This window comes from Lemur catta, chromosome 3 (genome assembly GCF_020740605.2).
Source record: "Lemur catta isolate mLemCat1 chromosome 3, mLemCat1.pri, whole genome shotgun sequence".
Classification (NCBI taxonomy): domain Eukaryota; kingdom Metazoa; phylum Chordata; class Mammalia; order Primates; family Lemuridae; genus Lemur; species Lemur catta.
In genome coordinates this window covers 20,031,704-20,054,785 of record NC_059130.1, presented here as the reverse complement: position 1 = coordinate 20,054,785, position 23,082 = coordinate 20,031,704, and the positions used below count along the sequence as shown (strand labels likewise).

The window sequence follows — 23,082 nt, the reverse complement described above, 5'->3', positions numbered from 1 at the left end:
AATCAGAAACTCATTTGAAAAATTGGGAGATTTCACAGAAACCATGTGTATGTGTCTTAGGACTCTGGGCTTCTGCTCCTGTTGGCCACAGTTGCCACCCCTTTGATGACGGGTCTTTGTCAGGTGCCAGTCTGGGTTCATTTGTAGAAGACAGTTAAGATAATGAGCCTTCTATGCGAGGTATAAAATTTTGAACTAGAGAAATTTTGGCGTAAATTACTATGTTTTATATTGATAATACTCGTTGGCAGTATTTTGTAGTTTCCACAATGCTTCATCATGTATCACTTCACAGCCCCTCAGAGGTTGTGTGAGGTGAGGAGCTGTGTGACAGTCCCATTTAACAGGCGAGATGCTGAGTGCAGATTACTTCGTGGTGGGGCCCCAGGAAGAGTCACGGGGCCTGTTGATGAGGACGGTTCAGAGAGGACCTCGTTCTGCCGTAGATGTTTTCTCAAGCGAAGACCTGGAAAGGGCCCCTGAGCAGGCTGAGTGCTGTGTTTCGAGCCAGGGCCCAGCGATGGGGCACAGTGAGCCGAATCCTCCGTGGCTCCTCCTGGTGTCTCCCGCGGCCCCGGACTCTACACTCCCGCTCCCGAGCATGCCACACTCCGGGCCAGAGCTGACAACCAGCTGGGCTGGGGGGCGGGTTCTCGTGGGAGGGTGGTCATCGTGCTGTCCCCGAGGTGTGGAGAGTGGCCCGAGAGCCTTTCTCGTGCCAATGCCCAGTGCTGGTTAGGGCTGCAGTGGTCCTGGTGAGTGAGTGCAGGTGTGGCTCGTGGGAGGTGAGCTGCGGCAGCCCCTGTTCAGGACCTGTCCTCTGGGCTCCCTGTCCCATCTGTTCCAGTCAGTTGTCTTGGTCCTTGCTTAGTCCCTCTGCCATCATAGAGCACATCACACTCACCTGGCAGCACACAGTCTGGAACCTCATCCCAGAAATCCTGAATCGGAGGTGTGGAGTGGGACCTGGGAAGCAGGCTTTCCGGCAGGCTTCCCAGGTGATTCTCCTGCTGTCTGCGTTTTGTCAAGCCCAGCTTCTGGGGCAGACGTTATTCTCTGGACATCGAGGGGCTGTGAGGGCTTTTACCAGAGGCTTGGGTTCCTGGATGGGGAGCGCTTTAGCTGCTCTGTAGGACATTTAGCAGCTTCTGGATCTTCCAATATGAAGAAATCTATCAAAGGGGCTTTATTTCATATTTATTCTTTCCCTTCCTGGATGGTTTTAAGATCAGCTTCAAAAGTCTGAACCAAATTTTGACTCTTAATGCTTTTAAATTAGGTTACATCAGTTAATCTTCTTTATTTTAATCTCACCAATTTGGAACTAGGACTTTTTGAATCTGCCCTGCAAACGTGTCTAGATTAAGCCAGCAGAGAGAAAACAAAGTGACATGAGAAGTTGATGACTTGGCTCCGTGTTCCTGTGCTGTTTGGGCTAAGCAGTTGCATCTCCAGCTTCACCCCTCTCTTGGTGCATTTCAGTAAATGTTTAGTCAGTCTCCACAGCATTAAAGGTGTGGTGATAGGTGTTAAGGGATTCAAAAATGAATAATACTTGGTATCTGCACTTAAGGTACTTGCAGACCTGAGAACCAATAGCCAAGTAGAATGTGCTAAGTGCTATGATAGCATTTGAATAGAGTGCTCTGGGAACACAGGAAATATGAAGTGTTCTTGCAGCTATTATATAAGCTTTCCCCAGGAAAACCAACACGTTTGGCAACTTGAACATAGTCTTGAAGCTTAAGGAGTCAAGCAGGAAGAGAAGCATAAAGGTGCAAAATTGTCTGATATGTTTGGCAAGCAGAGAGAAGTCAAGTATGACTAGATGCTAAGTTCTGGATTTGAGTGACGGGAAGAGGAAGGAAAAGTAGCCTGAAGCCCCAGATGCTGTGATGCAGAGGTTGGACTTGGACTTTGTGGACCAAGAGTTTTCAAGCTGTTCTTAAAACCTTAGGAGGCCCTTGGAGGTGCCAAGGTGCGCATGGGTATGTGTGTGTTCATGTGCATGCGTGCATGCCCAGGTGTGCATGCCCAGGTGTGCAGGGAGAAGGTGTGTAAGGGCCTGGGTGTCCTCCCCCTACTCTGGCTTCAACCAAATGTTTTCTATATTGAGCAGCAAAAGATTTTGTGTGAATAAAGGAAGTCCCTTTCTCCTGTCCCCCTCCTAATAAAGTTTGAAAACCCCTGCTGCAGGCAGTTGGGGGAGAGGAGATAGAGATTTTGAAGCAGAGGGTAGCACAATCAAATCAGGGTTTTAGAAGGAAAAACCCATGGAGGCCACCTGGAGGCTGATAAAACAGGTTGGGTGTGAAGTCAAGAGACCAGATAGGCAAGAGCTAATAAGGCGTGGGCTAGGTCAGTGGGTGCTAGAGGCAGAAGAATGAAGGGCACAGTGGAAGGAGGAATCCAACTGGCTGGGAGCCCAAGGCTAGGGCTCCGGTGGAGCCCTGAACTGTGGGAGTGAAGGAGGGAGGGGGAAGGAACGAGAATGAGGACATGCACAGTCCTGCTTGAAAGTCTCTGCTTTCCCATTAGTGACAGCATGGCTTATCTTTTATTTTGCTTTTGTAAATTTTAGTCAAGGAGTCCATCCTGCAAGCAAACTCTCACAGAGATACTCAGTATGTGAAACACCCAGTGGGTCATTGGATGTAGGGGCTAGAGCTCAGTTAGAGACTGAACTCAGGAGTGATGAGGGCCCAGGACAAGCCCACAGAGTGAACACAGGAAAGGGCCTGGGAGAACAGCAGCACTAAGAGGTGGTCAGAGAAGCAGGTCCCAGGGAGAGGGAACGGAACCAAGGAGTCAGGTCAGCAAGAGGGGAAGCAGGAGGGAAAGTGTCGTGGGACCCAAGGGAGGAGAGTGGGTCCAGAGGCTTCAACCCACTTGAGACAAGCCTTTGGTTGGGAAGGGGATGGAGGGTGGAGTGGGTCATTGGTGACATTTGCTAGGTGAGTGAAACATGGGAGAAGGGCCAGAAGCCAAGTTTCAGTGAGTTGAGGAGGGAGGGGTATTGGAAAAAGCATAGATCAATTTCTAGGGGTGTAATTGGGGATAACCAAGGACAAATTGCTGTGCAGAGGGGGTGGTGCACTGTAAATCTTGTGTCTTCAGCCGGGTAAAGGGCATCAGTAAGCCATGGGGCAATTCCCGTGAGATGAGAGGCGTCTTTGGCTGCCAAAGAAGCAAGCCACAGTCGCAGCCAACCTAACCCGGAGCAATGGAAAGGTCTGAGGTCTGGGGCACCCCTTGCATGGCTCCAGCGGCATTTATACGGAAGGAGTGTCTTTTTTATCATTGACGTTGGGTTATAAATGACTGCAATTTGTTTGACCAGAGAGCCCATATCCAGCACATAACATGGGCACAGTCCTCCCTGGGTGTGTTCATCCAGGCAGATGGATGAAAACCTACCTCTTCAATCTATGTCTCTCAGGACTGGTCCCCTGGGGAGTGGAAGCTGCAGCAGCAGCTGACACATTGGAGGGGAGCCCCGGCATTGCTGAGTGTAGTTTGCGCTGTCTCAGAGTTAGGTGGTACAGGAAGGAGTTAGGCCACTGGAGAGAAGGGGTGTTGGGGGCAGGACCCTGGCCCTGGTGGGAGGGGAGGGGCCGGAGAGCCCAAGGAGCGGGTTGGTGTAAAGCAGAGCTGGGGCTGGAGAAGAGGACCCGGACGCAGCTTACTCACGAATCCTGTGTTTTCTCCGGGAGATGGGATCCTCATCTGCTTGAAGAGTGCATGGGATGGGGATGGGTGGGCAAGGGTCTTGAACACAGTGGTAAAGGCCGTTCTTGGAGGGCAGTTGAGGTTGGAGCTGATGAATCTGCAAGGAATCCAAGCCTCCCTGTCACGGGATTTCCCCCCTAGATCTTCTCCTTAGAGGACCAGAGCTGGAACTGGAAGGAGGTCTCTGGGCAGTCGTTACAGCTCTGATCTCTAACCCTTAGCTCCATTCTTACCCCCTGAATCTCATAAGATCGACAGTCACTGTGCACCATTACACGGCGTGCAGTGATGCTGGTAGTGGTGACGAGCCTCCTTTGCTCACCTCCTCTTGCCTGGTTGAACACCCAGCTCTTGGAAGGGTGCTTGGGTACACTGGCCATTTCAGAGGTTGTCTGGCTTTCAGCTGAAGTAGGTGTTTTCCCTCTCCATCTGCCTAAAGATTTGATATAACAGCTGGTAGACCAGTGAAAAGACATTAGTTTTCATTTTTCCCATGTAATTCTGTTAGGGTTCATCTTACCTGTGTCTTATTTCTAGTATTCACATGGGGGTGGAGAGATTATTTCGATATATTCATCTTTCAGTATTTATTAGGATTGGGGTCAGCACCTAGGCCACTTTCTAATTTTGTCTCACAGACCTCAGTGGGTGAGTCTTACAATATCTGCTGAAAATATTTGTAATCCTGTTGCTTAAATGGAGTTCTGGGTGCATATATCAAAGCTAGACCTTTGCGAATCTGCCATTTAAGTGGTATCATGAGTTCCTTACTGACCTCTGGGGGTCTAATCTAGGGCATCGTAAGCGTTGAAGTGAGCCCCATTGGTCTCAACTGGCATGACAAGCTCCTTTGACTACCTGGGATGAGCTACCTTTGAATTCTCTCTCTGATATTCAGTGGTTTCTCTGGGCCCCAGATCACCTGGGTCTGAGTTGGATTTTCCTTCCAAGATAAGTGCAGTGGTGCCTCCCTGTAGCTGGCACTGCAGAGTGGGGATTTGCTGATGCAGTTTGGTTAGCCGGGGCCCTCATACATCCGGGATGTATCCTTTTGCTATTTGTTTTCGCAGACAAAGATTTCACCGTTCGGCTGGAGACGGAGAAGCGGCTGCACACGGTGGGTGAACCGGTGGAGTTCAGATGCATCCTGGAGGCTCAGAACGTTCCGGACCGTTACTTTGCTGTCTCCTGGGCCTTCAACAGCTCGCTCATCGCCAGCATGGGGCCTAATGCTGTGCCCGTCCTCAACAGCGAATTTGCCCACCGGGAAGCCAGGGGACAGCTCAAGGTGGCTAAAGAGAGCGACAGTGTCTTTGTGCTGAAGATCTACCACCTCCGCCAGGAAGATAGCGGGAAATACAACTGTCGGGTGACGGAGCGAGAGAAAACAGTGACTGGGGAATTTATCGACAAGGAGAGCAAGCGTCCCAAGAACATCCCCATCATAGTCCTCCCCCTCAGTAAGTAGAGAGATGTGCTACTTCCTCCTCCTCCCTTAGTTCAGCATCACTTAGAAAAAGTAGGGGAGAGAGAACAGCCACAGTGGGGGTGAAGGGAGGGCGGTGGAACTGAGGGTTAAAGTGGAGCCAGGAGAGAACTATGGAAACTCTCTTCCCTCTGCAGCTTGCCTGCCCACACGCAGCAGCCCCCCGGGTAGCAGAGCACCAGGGCCAGGGGTGTGTTGCGGGTGGAGCCGGGCGCCAGCAGATCCTAGCGCTAGCAGCCGCATGCAGACACCAACAATGCCAGCTCAGCTTGGAGGGAAACCAGAAATCCTGGAAAGCAGTTTGCTCCTGTGTGGGAATTAAGTCCCAGAAGAAGTGGGTAGATGCCTGTCTTCAAAACTCACTTAAGGAGAGTTGGTCTTTTATGGGAGGATTTTAAATCATAAGGTACATTGTTAAGAAGGATTTGCTGTCTGGGTTTTTTAGGTAGAAAGGTTGGCGTTTCTCTAATTGTCTCTTCCCTACGGAAACTGCATTTTTAAAAGTCAGTAGATGGGATCACTCACATCTTCCTGGAGCACAGCCTTTTAAAGCTTAGCTGATTTCCGAGGCTGCTTCGGTAGGCTCCCTGCCCCCATGTAAGCTGGCATTGTCTGGGTGGGTAGCGGCCAGCGCTGGGGGATTCTAGAGACTTCTAGTGTTTGCTCATGTTGTGTTTAAACATCCATAGTATCAGGATGTTCTTCTTACTCTCATTTCTCTCATAATTCTGTTTTTAGTAAAATGAGAATAAAAACTTACAATGCTCTGATTTTTTAAACAAGATGGTAAAGTTTTAAAACTAACCTTTAACATTTTCTCAGCTGCTCAAACTATTCTTTCTCTTAGCTTTGTAATGATTTCCTTTACATTTTTATTTATACTTTTACACATTTAAAATATTTCTCTTCAAGTGTGAAGTAAAAAATAGACATGGAGTCTTGCCACTCTTTTTCTCTTTGCTCATCAACAGGATCATTTTCTTTCATGCTTATTATTTTTAAAAACCATACACACATACACAACTAATTATCTTGAAAAGCTTTAGTTTCTTAGACCTTTTTTCCCCCTTGCAATGCCTAGCATGGTGCTTTGCATAGAGTAGGTGCTTGCTGAATATTTATACAACTGAAATTATTGAAGTGAATGTTTGCTCTCTTTACTGTTTTCCTGTCGGTCTGTGCTTGCCTTAACCACGGACTCTCTACTTTTAAATCTGCAACTAATTCCTCGTTGTCTTATAAGGATGGAGTGAAGGGCAGCCACGATATTTACTTCCTATATCTTTTGTGCTAAGATTTCCCCCAACCCCTTCCAAGAACTTGTTTGATGATCTGTGGCCTGCTATATTGCTTTTCCAGCAGATAACTGGGTAGTTAAAGTCCCCCAGCACCACCAGATCCTGCCCCAAGGCCACTTGGGTAAGTCGACAAAGAACAACAATCACATCGGTAATGGTGATAATGCCTTGGATTTTAATGGCGCTTTTCCTCCTAAGAGCCCCAAGTGCTTCGCATTTATCATCCCCTTCTCCACTCCCACCTCTCAAGTCCTCATGGAGGCCAATATTATATCCATCCTGTGAGTGAAGAAGTCAGAGCAGCACACGGGGAAATGACTGAGCCGGTTGTGCAGCTGGAGGTTGAGCTTGCGTTGCATTAGGAAATATTTGCTTCTAACTCCAAATCCACTGCTCTGCGCTTAGCCTGTGCTACCCCATCCACCTCCTGATTTGAAATTTCATTTGTGAACATATACTCAGATTCTCGTTAGTTCTGTCCTAGTTCTCACTTAATCCGGAGAGTTTTAAATTGTGGCTGCCTTTTCTCAGGCCTGGGAACCCTGATAAATAGTCTTAGGGGCAATAAGGCACCAGGTCTGTATTTGCCTTTGCCTCGGCTGCTAGAATGGCTTTTCTTCTTGTAGCTCCACTTTCTAACTGTGTGGTTTTTCCAGGCTTGCTCAAGCAACAGAGCCCCAAACAGCAGCCCTTGTAATAAACAAGCCAAGACTTACATTGAGAGTCCTTTGGGGTGACAGCAGGGAATGGGAGTGATGTCCTGCGAGTCATTCTTCTGCTTAAGACAAGCAAAAGGATTTTCTCCCTTGATGCTGAAGTTGCCCTTTTAATCCCCTACTTTGAATTGATAACAGTGGCAATGAGGCTTTAATCCAAAGAGGAATATTGTTGTTATTAATGATGATGAAAAATAATTTCCTCATCTAATCCTCTCAATGTCATGACCGTAAGAAGTAGGCGCTGCTGGTATCTCCATTTCGCACATGAGAAACTGGAGCTTGGGTATGTTAAGTAAGAACCCCAAGATTACAGAGTTAGGAAGTCTCCAAATCCATGCTCTTAACTGCTAGTGCTGTGGATGGTGACTATTCGGGAGCCCCATTGTCTCCATGAATCATCTTGGCAGGACTCCTGGGGGACATTGCCTTCCTGAGAAAATTGCTAAACCCTCCCCTGTCCAGATGTTTTTTTTCCACGTGAATCAAGCAAATCCAGAATCGATAGCAGGCATATTCATGAAAATCAGAGCTTCGTTGCTGAGGCCTGGTACTCGTCTTTGTTTCTGCCTGTTTCGGAAATTAAGGGGAGAAAAGATTGATTCAGATGCATTGCTATGTGTATGTGTGTGTTTTCCCTCTGTAATTGGGTATGCCTCTTTAATCTGGGGTTTGATTTAATTTATTGGTTTAAATTTATTGTATATGTGTCATGTGAGGGGTGCCCAGAAAATTAGAGCCAAATTAGTTATGATATTTTGTGTTCTTCAATACTTATGAGCCTTTTTACTCAATATAAATGATTATATAAGATATACATAATTAAGGTAGATTAGGATATCCATGATGTTTATAAAAACAAAGAGTTATTGGGAATAGTACAATTAATCGTGATCCTGGTGACCAGTTTTTGAAAACCTACTATGTGTTAGGTGAATCCATATACATTGTCCCATTTACTTTGGTCTTTTTAAGGGACAGGGACTTACTTTATTGCCCAGGCTGGAGTGTAATGGCGTAATCATAGCTCACTATAACTTCAAACTACTGGGCTCAAGCAATCCTCCTGCCTGAGCCTCCCAAATAGTTGGGACACAGGCACATGCCACCCTGCCCAGCTAATTTTTTAAAAAAATTTTTTGTAGAGATGGAGACTTGCTATGTTGCCCAGGGTGTGAGCTACCGTGCCTGGCCTACTTATTAATCTTTTAAAAAATTCCACAATTGAAGATAGCACTCTGCCTCTCTTACAGAAGAATAAACTGAAGCATATAGAGTTTAAATAATTCAACTGAGTGAGTTTAGATAGCTAAGTAAGTAGCAGAGGCCAGACTAAGGCAGAGAGGGGAGTGGAATCCTTACCCCAAGCTTTGGAGGAGTGTTTCGAGGTAGAGAGCAAAGGAAAGCCCAGGGTTAGCCGTGGGCAGGCAGGAGATGGTAGATGATGATGCGCTCTGGTTTCTTTCTGTGTTAATGAACGTATGAAAGCTCGCTCTCCACATACCCTGTGAAACTAGACCATCTGTGCTCCGTTATTATCCACACTTAAGCACACGTTATCTTCTAAGTACTTCCTGTCATTTTTTTTCCTACTCCCTAATATTGTTCCGAAGGACTCAAATGGCACGTTAAGGATGTTCAGCTTTTATTTCACTGCTGTAGCACCGAATCGTGGGAAGATTGAAGTGCAGTAGGATTTTTGAATTACTCCTCATGCTGAAAATCCAGCTTGAAAAGCCCTGAGCTGCAGCTAAATAGGTTACCTGATAAATTGTTTTATGCCCTAAACATCATGTCATTGTGTTGTATTTCTTAGGTTCCAGTTTAGTCTCAGGTGTTAGAACTTCATTATCCTAGTCCTCTGCACACAGCAAAGAGCATCCTAGATTATCAGACCTAAGATCATAGGGAGCAATGCCCAGAGCCCGCCAGGGCTTGCAGTAGCAAGTGTCAGGGTGCCTTTTATTCCCTGAGGCTCACTGTACCTGAACATGATTCCATTTGCACCCCTCCTCCTGTTGATCTGTGGGGAGGGCGCCGTGGAAACCATAAAGCCCCCAGCGTGTTCCTTTCTCCCTCTTCCCAGAGAGCAGCATCTCCGTGGAGGTGGCCAGCAACGCCAGCGTCATCCTGGAGGGCGAGGATTTGCACTTCTCCTGCAGTGTCCGCACGGCGGGCAGGCCACAGGGCCGCTTCTCTGTCATCTGGCAGCTCGTGGACAGGCAGAACCGCCACAGCAATATCATGTGGCTAGACCGGGATGGCACTGTGCAGCCGGGATCGTCCTACTGGGAGCGCAGCAGCTTTGGGGGCATCCAGATGGAGCAGGTGCAGCCCAACTCGTTCAGCCTGGGCATTTTCAACAGCAGGAAGGAGGACGAGGGCCAGTACGAATGCCACGTGACCGAATGGGTACGGGCGGTGGACGGCGAGTGGCAGATTGTGGGAGAGCGCCGGGCCAGCACCCTCGTCTCCATCACTGCTCTCGGTGAGTGAGCGGTAGAATGAAATGAAAGACTGCTCCAGGGTCAAGCACCTTACCCTGACTTTTAGCAGTCGGAGTTCTGGCAGGAAACAGACAGCACTTTCCAAAGCGTTTAATTGAAGGGATTCTTTAGAGTGGTGCAGGCAGAGTTGAAGGAACCCACAGTGGATGGTGGGACCTCTGGGAGCTAGCATCAGCTGGGAGCTATTACAGCTCCTACATCAGGGTGGTGGGGAGTGGAGTTATTGGAGTTCTAGCCAGGTCAGCAAAGCCACCCTGCAGGAGCAGTGGCCCTAGGTAGATGAACCTGGTTGCTGCCAAACCTGGCCTGGAAGAGAAGGAGCATTTAAGCACCATGGCATGTCTCTCCTGCCCTGCTGCCTGCCCAGGGGCCCTGAAAATGTGGAGAGCAGAGCAGAGAAGGGTAGACAGTCACCCTTCACCATTTATTTAGCATTTACTATGTTCCTAGCTGAATCTAAGCACTTAAGTTTAATTGTCTCATTGAGTCTTCACCTGGCTAAGAGGTAGACGCTTTCATATCACAAGGAAACTGAGACTGAGACAGGTTAAATGATTTGCCCAAGGCTATAGCTTTTAAATGACCAACTGGCAGTCTGAACCCAGGAAACCAGCAATTTATCTTAAACTGTTTCCAAAGCCTGTGTTTTTATCTACTCTTCCATGTGGCTCCTACCTAAGAAGTCTATTTCCTCATTAGTGTGAAATGAAAAGATATGTTGAGATTTACTAAAACCAAAGAATATTAGATTTGCTTGGCATGAGGTAAAAAGGCTTCTGTCAACATTTATCTGCTTAATATAATCAGTATATTAAATTTTTAAAAACCAGTGTATGAATTTTCTGGGAAGATAATTTGTCAGGTCTTCCTGTTTATCTGGACACTGACATAGTTGTCCTCAGAAACGTTATATCCCACTCCCTGGGACCGTGTCACCACCTTTGGACGCATCAGTAAAGATGGCAGCCCCGAGTAACTTTGCCCACCCCATAAAAGTCCTCCACTTTCCCGCCCCTCTGAGATTTGAATTACATGTACTTTCTGAAAGCTTAATCTGAAAGATTGACCTGCTGTAGTAATCATGCAGCTCAGATTTCTGCCTCTAGAAACTTCCCCCAGTGATTGAGTTTCCTGATGAGTTCAATCGCTGTGCCTGTGCCCGGCACTGGTGTGGATGTATGCAGATGGAACTTGAGGGGAAAGTTCTGGGCTTGTGGTACTAGTAGTTTTTTCCCATCTTGGGAGGTTAGGAATGTCCAAGGAGTGGCCAGAGTTAGGATTGTTCCTCCAGAAGTAATTCACAGTGTCAGGTTATCCCCTGAGTTTTTTCATACTCACCCTATGTGCGGTGTTCCCACCACCAGGGGGCACTGAGCAGCTCTGCCCTGGGATCCCGGGGCTGGCTCTGCTCACCTTATGACCCCTGGGACAACTCTGTCTAGAGCCAGAATCAGGCAGCCCAAAAGGGTGGACAAGGAAGAGTGGGAGGGCACCCTGGACTAACTAAGGTTGGCTAAAGTTAGCAATGACACACGTGAATTTCCATACTGGTGTAATTAGGTGTGGATCCCAGATGCACGTGGGCCATTGTGACTGTTCAGTGAGGGCAACTCGGGTGCTCTGTGCTCTGAGACTGTGGCGCGTGTCTGTGCCAGGCCTAGACAGAGCCGTTTGCTTGGAGAAGCTCTCTCCTCTTCTGGTGTGAGGCCAGGAGCCCCTGGTGTGGGGTCTGTCCCCGAGGTCCTGTCCTACACTGCCCTCACGACACCACCTACTACATTCAGGTGCACAAGTGATCGTCAGAGCCACTTAATATTTAAGGATAAGCCTGTGTCTTAAACCTTTTTTAAAGGATATGTAGAGATAGCTTATGAAATCCAAACTGAAGATCCAGTTTTTAGCAAATTGTACCTACCTGTCTGCTGACCTAACCTCCTCGTAGAAAGCCAAAAGATTCATTCTGTGACTAGTCTTTCACCTATGAAATTTAAAGTACTTTCCTTTATGTCTATTTTGTTTCTTTAACAAAATACGTACTTACCAAAATATGGTATATATTCTAAGTATATGCCAGGTATTATTACAAGTATTTTACAAATACTCATTTAATCTTCACGTGGACCCATTTTATAGATGGGGAAACAGAGACAGAGAGAAATTAAGTAACTTGCTTAATGTCATTCACCTAGGAAGTGTCAGAGTTAGGTAGCTGGCTCCGGAGTCCATGCCTTTAACCACTGTGTTATGCTTCCCGTGGCTAAAGCAACCTTAAAAGCGCCTGGAATCTAGTTACATGCAGGTTTGGAGCCTGACTCTGCCATTTACCTACCAGCAGCTCGATATCGGGCCATTTATTTAACCTCTCTCTGCCTCAGTTCCTGCATCTGCAAAAAGAGATGATAAGCCTACCTGTTCTGTGAGGTTGTTTCGGGGAGTCAGTGAAGTGTGGCAGAGCAAAGCAGTTGGCACCATGCATGGCACATAGATAGTGCTCAATAAATACTGGCTGCTGTTAGTTTTATGATCATAATCAATGCATTAATATTAAATAGTATTTCCAGGCTGAAGGAGCTCTGAGTGCTCATGTTGAGGAGTCCGTACTGGGATTAAGAATGCTGCCTGCTCAGCAGGGACTCAACAGCTCACAGACTGACAGAACCTGGCTTTAGGAGCGCTGCCCCATCTCACCAGAGGTCCCCTCCTGCCTCTCTGCGCCAGATTTTGTGAGGGAGGTGGGAAAGGGCCTGGAGGCCTCCTCCATCTGCCTTCCTTCTCTGACACTGATGCATCAGGGACCAGAAGGAGGTGGGGATGGGAGGTTGCAGCCACCTTGCATGTAACAAAGGAAGTTGGCTTCGGGCCTTTTTCTCCAGCTTTCTGATGGAATCCCAAGATTTCTAGGAGTGACCTGAGTGCACCACCCCTGTGGTGTCTATGGTGACCCAGGGGAGGACTGCACGCACCTGCCCATGAGGGTCGGGAAGGGGCTGGGCTAGTGCTGCTCAGAGAAGATAGCGGTGGGCCTCTTTCCGTGGAGTCTTGTGAGCCGTGGGGATTGTGCCTCAGTGTGATACCAAAAGCAGTGCTGGCCTGTGTGAAAAGAGAGCCCCAAGAGCCTCTGCTCTGCACTGCTTGCCTTGCCAGCTGCCCCGAGAAAGGCAGGTGCCTCCTCTGGTTGAATCTCTCTGCTCTCTCTCCAGAGACGGGCTTTGCAGTCACAGCCATCTCCCGGACGCCGGGGGTGACCTACAGCGACTCCTTTGACTTGCAGTGCATCATCAAACCCCATTACCCCGCCCGGGTCCCCGTGTCGGTGACGTGGCGGTTCCAGCCAGTGGGTACCATTGAGTTCCATGACCTGGTGACCTTCACCCGGGACGGAGGGGTCCAGTGGGGGGACAGGTCCTCCAGCTTCCGAACCCGAACTGCCATCGAGAAGGCTGAGTCCAGCAACAACGTCCGTCTAAGCATCAGCCGGGCCAGCGACACGGAGGCGGGCAAGTACCAGTGTGTGGCAGAGCTGTGGCGGAAGAACTACAACCACACCTGGACGCGGCTGGCGGAGAGGACCTCCAACCTGCTGGAGATTAGGGTGCTGCAGCCAGGTGGGTGCTGTGACCCAAGGGCCTTGCTCTTCTGCAGCCTGTGGATGTGTGCGCACGTTGTGTGGTGAGAGGGTGAGGAGGGAAGGAAAAGTGTGCATCGAGCCCTTGGCTGCTTTGTTTCCCAGCTCTTTATATTTGAGAAATTTCACATCAATAGGAAGTTGCAAGAACTGTGCAGTGAACACTTATATTCCCTTTCCTTGATGGCCAGTTGTTGATGTCTTACCACATTTGTTTTCTCCTTCAGTTTATTTTTGTTGGTTTTGAAGCATTTGAAGGTAAGTTGGAGACATCAGGACACTTCCCCCTAAATATTAATACTTTCACACGCAACTCCTAAGAACAGGACATTGTCCTACCCACCCACTAGTCTTGGAATTTAACATTAGTGTAGTCCTGTCACCTGCGTCTCCCCAGTGGTCCTAATCATGCCCTTTAGAGTTTGTGTTTTTTTTTTCAAACCAGTGTCCAGTCAGGGAATCACATATTGCATTTAATCTTTAGACTCATTTAATCGAGAACAATTCCCTGGCCTCCGTGTGTATGTGTGTGTGTGTGTGTGTGTGTGTGTGTGTGTGTGTGTGTGTGTGTGTGTGTGTATACATGTGTGAAGACATTGACATTTATGAAACACGCAGGCCAGTTATGCAGAAAGCTCCCCTTCTCTATACTTAACCTCATCTCCTATAATCCTTGTGACAATTATGTGGACCAGGCATCATTGTCCCCTGTTGAAGGAAACTCTGAGGGGAGAGGGAAGATAATGGGTGCTTACTAAGCATCTGCTTTGTGCTACGTGCTGAGGGTCAGTTATTTTATTAGAATTTCACAACTGGGAAGATTAAAGCCACTAAGCCTGAGGTTGTGTAGCTATTAAATGGTGTAGCCAGGATTTGAACCCTGGTCATCTTTCTTCCACAATGTTTCCAGCGCCCAGGCCATGTCCCGCTGTGCTGAGTTTGAGCTCCTTTCTCCCGTGGAGGCTGAGTCTCTGTCACAGCGAATGATAAGGATGCACTAATTTGGGGAGCATTAGTCAGTGGGACTTTCTGAAACATTCTCACCTTTGATAGGCTCTTCCATGGACGTGCTGGAGCTATTAAGTACATGCTGCTCTTGTGGTTTTCCTCTGTCTGTCCTTGTCTCCTGCCAGGTCAGAAGGTTGTGGAGGGTGGGCCCGGGCTGTAGGCTCCTCGCCCCTCCCATTGCCCAGGCCATACCCAGGCTAGACCACCCACGCAGGGAATGTTCAGGGTTTGCCTTTGCAAAGATGGCTTGAACGCCTTGCAAAAAGGATTTTTCTGCACACTAACAGCCATAGTTAGTGCCCAGCGTGGTCTGCTAGAATGCTTTAGGTGGCCAGAGTGTTGTTTTCAGCAAAGTGAGGTTAAATAATGGTAACCTCTGAGTTTATCCTTCACCTCTTCTAACCCCATATCAGAGTCCTGTCCTGTACCAGACTTGAAACAATCTAGTTGTATGCATGGTGAGACAGTTTCTTGGCCAATTAGAGCCTAAAATTGGACTGAGAAGATGCCCAGGGAAGAGGCTGTTTTGTTTAAGTGGATTTTCAGGTTAATGGAGGGTTAAGCAGAGACCCCATTTTATGTGAACCCTTGTTGTGAAAATGCCGAGCCCACTTGCCTTTCTTATTGAGTAGGACATTAGGATCATAATTGCACCTTTTTTTGTCTCCTCGGGCTCTCAAGGTCAGTGTTCTGAGTAGCAGTGCCTGTCACGTGGTTCTGCTACTGTAGAAGATAGATAGATGCTGACCCCAACATCTTGCCTGACATTGCCTTTTTGAATAAATCCCAACTATTTGCTTGTTTCTGTTACCACTTGAAATCTAAGACTGGAGTGCCTCAGGGAAGAATATGGGATTAGTTCATGGAAGGCTCTAATTATTTGAATTTTGATTAATTTATGGTGTTACTAAAGGCAGAAAGGGACAAAAATGTACAAAGTACCTCTTGGGTGCAAGGCTTTGTGCCTGATGCTTTACTTATGTTTTCTTTTTAAATTTATCCAACAATTTAATAATGTGGTTATTTATGCCCTCATTTTGCTAATGAGGAAACCAAGGCTCTGAGTAGTTGGGGAACTTTGATGGAGGCAAATCAGTTAGTTAAGTGGCAAAATGAAGATTTGAACTGAGATTGGAGCACGGGTCTCTCTGACTTCCATACATCTGCATTTTCCATTATAAGTAAGATTGCCTCCTGGGTAGGAGAAGTAGCTGGAGAGTTAGGAAGACCCAGGGTCTGCTCTGAGGACGTTCTTCATGTCTTGTGGATCTTGTGCTGATTTCTGTTGTTGTGTTTTCACTGTAAAGTGAGAACGAGCAGGGGTTGGCGGAGGAGACTTAGGAGCATCATTGCGCGTGGCTGTAAGGAGTCCTCTTCTCAGAGGTGTGCAGTAATGCCATGGCCCTCTGGAGGCTGGGAAGAGCAAAGGTAGGTGCTTTGGGCTGCACACGGCTCCCAGAGGGTGGCTGAGGCCCAGGGAGAGTGCATCCCCTTAAGTGTTACTGTCTCTCCTTTATTAAATATTTATGCATTTAGTACTTAATATTTCCCAAAGAGCTTCATAGTCATTTTTACTCTTTTCCCACATACACTGGTTGCTGCTGGTGGTTTTATTTGGCGGAAATAGAAGTAGAAAAGTACATGAGGGCTGACTATGTGCTGGAAACTGGATCGCACACTTGGTGCATATTATCTTGCTTAATCTTAATGGCAGCCCTGGGAGGAAGGTGCTGCTTTCCTATTTTATAAATGAAGTCCCAGAAGCTCAGGGAGGTTCTAACCTGCCCAAGTCAGACACACAGTGAGTGGGGAAGTTGGGATTTGCTTCCAGGTGTGCCTTATTAAAAGGCAGTTAGGGTGGAGAGACTTTGACCTTTTTTTAAGGCCATATAATCTGAAATTATTCTTTCTACATCTAGTTAATGGTATCATTTACAGAAGAGGTTTTCTCCTTGTAGTCGCTGGTACTGGTTGTAACCACAATAGTAACACCAGTAGCAGTTGATATTCATTGAGCATTTCTTGTGTGCCTATCACCATCCTGAATGCTTTACACGTAATAACTGATTTAGTTCTTTCTTACTTAATTCATGCAATATCGTGAGGGGGGACCGATGAGTGCACTGACACGGAGGTTACGTAAATTACCCAGCAATCCATAATAAGTGGTAGAGCCGGTATTCCTATCAAAACAGGCAGCCTGGCTCCAGAGTCCAAAGTCTTAATTTTATTATGTTACGATATCCTCTTTGGTACCGTGTACTTTTATTTAATGGTGTCTTTCTCTGGTTTAGCATCCCCAATTTCTTGATCTCTTTAGCAACTGCTTAAATTTGGTTTTTGGAAGTTGGAGTCACAAGGCATTTGTAGAGGTTCCATGAGACACAGTTTGCTGCTGGTGGAGGAATTTAATCTGTGCCTCTTCTGACTCCTCTGTTCCTTCTAACTGCTGCCACAAGGTGGCTCTGAGGCTCGAGGATTCCAGAGCTCAAAGCCAGTGCTGGCCTCTCTTCTACTGCCCGTGCACACCTTAGCCCTGCTCTGGGGTCTCCCACAGAAATGTCCTCTGCCCCCCTACCCTTTTTAAAGAGTATTTTTTCAAATATTCTTATTCTGTCAAATCAAACAGCAACCCTGGGGACCATTGTCTAACTCAGGCTGGTGGGTTTATCCTCAGCCTCGCACTGCAGTGCTGTTGTGTCTCCCAGCAAGGCTCTGTGTGGCCTGTGCCCAGCCTGGTCCCTGCCCAAGCCCCGCTGATCTCGGCCACATCACAGCTACTCGATTCATCAGTCTCTGGTTGGAGGGCACACAGCCCTGCAGCTGTCTATCACTGACCACTGCACACGCATGCTCCTTTTTGTGTATGCACGTCCCTAAGGAAATCTTCAAGGAATGCCCTCACTCCCATTTCACCGTTGATTTAGCTTATTCTGACTCCCGTCGATCGCATAGTGTGACCCCCAAGGGGCATTTGGGCAAGACTTTTAGCCGGTTCAACACATTCGATTCTTAGTTCTTAATCAGTTCTTTTCTCTTTTAATTGTGAGGCATTGCCTTGCTTCCTTCTGATTTTCTTCAGCTCAAAACCACCCTCCAATTACACATCCCTAAATACAGAAGCAATAAGGGAAACGTCAGCACTCGTTTTCCAAATGTTTATGACCATATCTTGGTCTGGCTATTAAATATTGTACATTAAAATCGACAAAGCAATAAACAAGCTTCCAGGAGGACAGCTTCCAGAGTAGAAAGCCGACTTGTCAGAGGGTGTATTCTGCTGGGATTTTACTGATGGGTAGTCAGGATGAATATTTAATACCCTCTGGATGTTGCCAAATCCGTTTTCTTCTATTTCTTATTGCTGACCTGGCAGATTGGGATAGCTGAGGGCTTTTCTTTGACTTCCATGAGTCCAGGCATGTGAACAGTGGCCCTCTTTGTCACGGTCTGGTGGTAGCTGGCTGTCCCACCCCTCAGAGAGTTGGCACCTGCTTGCTTTTGGGGGAGCCTGGGGTTCTCCTCCTTCCACGCCATGTGGCTTCTGCCTGTTGTCTGTGCAGATAGAGTGAGCATGAGTGCAGCAGCCCTAGGAGGTGTGCCCAGCCCTTCCCCCATGCTACAGGCCTCATTGTCATCTTGACAGCAGGTGCACTTGTTATTGGAGTCAATGAGCAAGGGTCACCGCTCTGTCTGCAGACAGGCAAGGCAGGGTTGGGTGCATCTGGGGTTACTCTAATTAGCTATTTCCGCCTCTGAACTCTTGCTGCTTTCCCTTTGCCCCTCCTTCCCGTCACTCTGCACACTGGTTTAAGCACCTACTACGTGCCAGTGGCCATGCGGGTGCTGAGGCTGCAGAGATGGCATGTGTCATGTTCCTGCCTTCGAACAATGTGGGAGGTGGGAGGCCTGGGGACAGGAGTACTAGCTTACAGGTGTGGAGGCAGAGCCAGCACAGGCTTGGGCAGGAGGTGGGAGAAGGGAATCTGTGTGGGCTGGGAGGGAGGGAAGGAGGTGGGGGGACATTTCAGGCTCCAGGGAGAAAGCAACATGCTTAAGCTGGGATGACTGAAGGATGGGGTCTAGGAGGGGTTCTCCCCCAGGCAAGCTTGGCAGGGACCAGGGAGCCCCTTTCGTGCAGGGGAGCATGGAGAGCGGCCGTAAGTAATGGCCAAAAGCAAGGACAGACCCGATGGCCTGGCTTTGAATTCCTGCTCTATCACTTAACTGGCTGTGTGACCTTGAGCAAATATCTTTATAAAATCGAGAATAATATTTATTTCATAGGACTGGTGAGGACCAAATGGTTAATATTCATAAAGTGCTTAGAATAGTGCTGAGCACATAAAAAGGACTACATGGAAGTTTGTTAAATAAATTAGAACAAACTAAGGAATTAGGACTTCAGCTCATACTCAGATCATGTTCTCCTTTTTATAATAATTTATAATGTTTCCTTTACTACCCTGAAATGAAATTCATAGACAATATAATATTCCTAATCACATAACCTTTAAAACTTGCTGTACTGCCCTAATTGTGAGATAAAGAAGGAATTTTTTTTTTTTTTTAAGTAGCTTATAGTAAACTAAGGCACAGTCGTGGTCAGTGCTGTGGCTGGCAGAGAGGCTGTAAGTACTGCCCCCAAACACACACTGACGGCCACTGTGTCAGAGACTTGGCACCCCCAAGCAGCACTGCTGTCCTGGACGGGGTTTCTGAAGTCCTGAGCAACTCTTGCTACAATTCTGAGCAAAACAAAGGAAAATCCTCTCTTGACTGACCTGGCATATATTAAAAACATGCAGAATGAAAGCATTGTGTTTTTAGTAAAATGAAAGTAAGTTCCAGCTTACCTTTCTAACTTCATCCAATCACACCTGACCACTTGCTGTTCCCTGAATTCAAGTGCACAGAGAAGTTGTCATTTTTGCTCACCTGTCCCCCCTTACTCTTAATTAAAATCAGAGACATAATTTTCATCCATGTGAATGTCATGCAAAAATCACACAGGACACGAGGCAGAATTGTGTTGCTTAGAGTTGTCCCAGATACGGTTTTACATCTTTCATTGGCTTTAGTCCATTAAATATCTACCCTTCCCCAAATCAATGTGGCAACTAAAGACCTGCCTGCAGTTGGCTGCCCTGTTGAGAGCTACTGTCACGGACCCTGGGTTGAGGAGCCACAACCAGGCTCTAAGCTGGGGAGTAACATGCCCCTGATTGCCATTTGCAAAGATCTCCCCAGAAACAGCTAAAATTTCCTGAGTATTTATTATCTACCAGGTTCTGTGCTAAACTCTTCTTATAGACTATTGTTTTTAGTCTGTACAACACTCCTCATGGGGTCGATACATACTGTCACTGTGCTCATTTTGCACACGAAGACGCCTGTGGTCCTTACAGGGGCTGGGCTGTCCGAACTGTGGAGGACGGTGGTGCCCACAGGCCACACCCCCCCAGGGCAGTGCCATGGCAGGACGTGTGAGTGCTTCCCAATTAGATGCGGACCCCTCAGTCTTCCCTGGGCTTTAGCAAAGTCCTCCCTGTCCTTGAGATGTAGGAAACCCAAAGCACAGAAACGGAGCTGACCCCTTGCTCCCCTGTCAGACATCCACCAAATTTTAAAAATGCCTCTCTTTCAAGCTTCTCAACACTTCACAATATTTTGACATGGGAAGGAAAAAAAAAATAGAAGTGCTTTGAAACATTTCTCTTGCTTGGAGTCTTGTTCTTAGACCATGTGACTGAATTGAAGTTTAGTCACAGGATTCTAGTTTAACATATGCAGTTACTATAGCAATTGAGGTTTCCTTAGTAACAGTTGCAAAAATAATCTGGCCCCAATTAATAATACATGTTAAAGCTCTTTCTACTCAACACTGAACAACCCAGTTTTTTTGGCCAGGAACCAGATAATTCAGGTGGTGTCATTTGCACTGATATAGATATCATTTGCATGCAGTGAATTGGGTTGGAAAGGAATGAAAAGGGAGCTGGTTGTTTCAAGTATTATAGGAATCCAATCCGAAAGGTCCACAGGCAAGCTAATGCACATGCAGTTTCCAGAGCTTGGGAGCTTAATGGCAAACTCTGCCCTGGAATCCCAGTGTGCCCTGGAGGACTTTCTGCGTTTGAAGAAGGGAGAAGGCAGAAGACTAACCTTGTTCACAGAAAAGATGAGCCCAGAAGGGTGGGGCCGTGGGAAATGGAATTTCTCTCTAAGAGGTGCTTGGTGTGTTCTTGATGGTTTGAGAAGGTCTGTAAGTATGCGAATCCAGCAGTCCTTCCGGAAGTGAGTGATTTACTGCTGGGAGGTGTGTCCTCAGCGTTGCTTTTGCAGTAATGGCATTGGGTATTGGGTACTGCCACACCTTAGCTTGCTGAATCCTCCCATTCATTCAGAACATTTGTCTATGTGTTACCAGGAGGACCAGGTGCCAGTCTGTGGCTTTCAAAAGTTTTGATTCCTTGACACATGGGACTTAACCCTTGATGCTGGCTTTGCAAACTAAGCTCAAGCGGCCGGCAGGCCAGGCCCACTGCCGGTGTCTGCATGCAGTCCTGGTGCTGAGCTGGATCCTGGCCTCGAGAACCAAGAGCCTGACAGGCAGGGTGCTGGAGATGGGCCCCCAGGCAAGCCCAGCTGGAAGAGGCCTGGGTTGCTCTCCCATGTGGAGTCTGTACTTTGCCCTGAGTTTCTTTCTTAGCTGGCAAGCGGTTTGCTCCCTGTAACAAAAAGCTAAGTGTGTAGAGAGTAGTGGAGGTGGAACAATACTTGTACTGTTTGTTCTCTTAGAGGAACTTAGAATTCTTTTTCCTTTATTTCATTTTTAGCCGGGGGGAGAGGGTGGATAGGGGAAGGCAGAGCCAAGCATAATGATGATGGAGTGGGTAAGAGCTCAGATTACCTTCCTGAGATGTATTTCATTAGACCTCAGCTTCTTGGCACTGTCAAGGTGAACATCATTGTTAATTAGTGGCTGGGGCGGCACTCCGCAGTCTGCTCACCCTTCTGTTTTTGGAGCAGGACAGTAAGGGGAACGGGGCTGGAGTTGGTTCTGTCCAGTCCTGTTGCTCAGCATCTTCTCCGCCTTCTCTCTCCCCCTGGGAAGGTCCTCCCAGGGTCTTCTAATTACCTGCTGCATGTTTCTCCACCGTGTCCTTGTTCACTAACCCACTCACTCACTGTTGCACGCAGTGAGTGTTGCATGCAAACACTGTTGCAGCAAACACTGATGGAGTGCTTTCTGAAGCCCAGGCACCGCGCTAGGCTCTGGGCGTGCGGCGATGGGAACGTCCGCCAGGCAGTACGCTCCGCTGGGGCTGGGGCTCTGCCAGCGCTTAGCGTCCTGTGGGAAACAGAGCGGGCACTCCGTAAACATTGGCTGGTGGCGTGGAAAAAGGTTGATCTCTGCCCTCGGGGAGCTCGCAGTCTAGGGTGGAAGAGAGATGGGAGGGAAACAGCCAGGAGAGGAAGGGCGTCTAGGCCAGGGGCTGCTAATGAGGCAAGAGTGGAGAGGGTCAGCCACAGAGGTGATCGGAGGGGACGGGCAGAGATGACAGCAAGGGCAAAGACCAGAGCTCAGGGCGAGACTGCACTGTGTGCGTGTGTGTGTGTGTGTGTGTATGTGTGTGTGTGTGTGTGTGTGTGTGTGTGTGTGTGTGTGTGCGCTCAGTCTCTTTCTTGCTCTCAAGGAGGGTGCTTGAGGGTGTACCATGGCGGGTGAGTCAGGACAGCTGGGCGAGGGCTGGATCCTGGAGGGACTTTGTGCTGTGGAAAGGAGTCATTTCTCTCTAACCTATAGTTGGGAGCCATTAAACTTTTTAAGCAGAGACACGATATGGGCAGATTTATATTTTAGCTGGATCACCCTGGTGGCCATGTGACAGCTGGGCAAGCAGGCAGGGGACAGGGTGTCCTAAGCCAGGGGCGTGGCAGGGAAGAGACAGGGAGGGATGTTGGGGGTGACATCGGCTCCAAGCTGTTTTCCTCACGCTGAGCCGTGTTTTGGAGGAAGCCAGTCAACGCTAAGTCCTCTAGGAACTGCGCTGGACAGAACCAGCCTTGGAGTCTGGAAGCGAGGATGGGGACAGGCCACGATTCCAGGTGTGTGTGGCGATTGCACTGAACCGTTCCCCTTCCCTTCTCAGTGACAAAGCTGCAGGTGAGCAAATCCAAGAGGACCCTCACCCTGGTGGAAAACAGGCCTATTCAGCTGAACTGCTCGGTCAAGTCTCAGACCAGCCAGAACTCCCACTTCGCCGTGCTCTGGTACGTCCACAAGCCCTCGGACGCCGACGGCAAGCTCATCCTCAAAACGACCCACAGCTCCGCCTTTGAGTACGGCACCTATGCGGAGGAGGAGGGCCTGCGAGCGAGGCTGCAGTTTGAGAGGCACGTGTCCGGGGGCCTGTTCAGCCTCACCGTCCAGAGAGCGGAGGTCAGCGACAGCGGCAGCTACTACTGCCACGTGGAGGAGTGGCTGCTGAGCCCCAACTACGCCTGGTACAAGCTGGCAGAGGAGGTTTCGGGGCGCACCGAAGTCACTGTGAAACAGCCAGGTGAGGATGGAGGGTATGGCTGTCCTGGGCCGGTGGGGTCAGTGCAGAGACTGCCTGGGGGGGGGTGGGCTCTGTGAGCCAGTGTGGAGAGGCTGTCTGCAGGGTGCACATGGGGACTGGGTCAGGTACACAGACCGGCATCCGAG

General features: G+C 48.3%; 1 protein-coding gene across 3 annotated transcripts in view; it reads left to right on the top strand.

Moving 5' to 3' along the window:
• Positions 1-23,082, top strand: part of IGSF3 (immunoglobulin superfamily member 3) — an 87,463-nt gene that overhangs the window by 50,091 nt on the left and 14,290 nt on the right. The window contains exons 5-9 of one of the 3 annotated variants that reach the window (XM_045546907.1): positions 4,800-5,189; positions 6,578-6,634; positions 9,316-9,717; positions 12,937-13,341; positions 22,526-22,936. In XM_045546907.1, the coding sequence (XP_045402863.1) occupies positions 4,800-5,189; positions 6,578-6,634; positions 9,316-9,717; positions 12,937-13,341; positions 22,526-22,936 (1,665 nt within the window). Of the gene's footprint in view, positions 1-4,799; positions 5,190-6,574; positions 6,635-9,315; positions 9,718-12,936; positions 13,342-22,525; positions 22,937-23,082 lie in introns of all 3 variants that reach the window. The other 2 variants (XM_045546906.1, XM_045546909.1) reach the window with 2 other exon arrangements.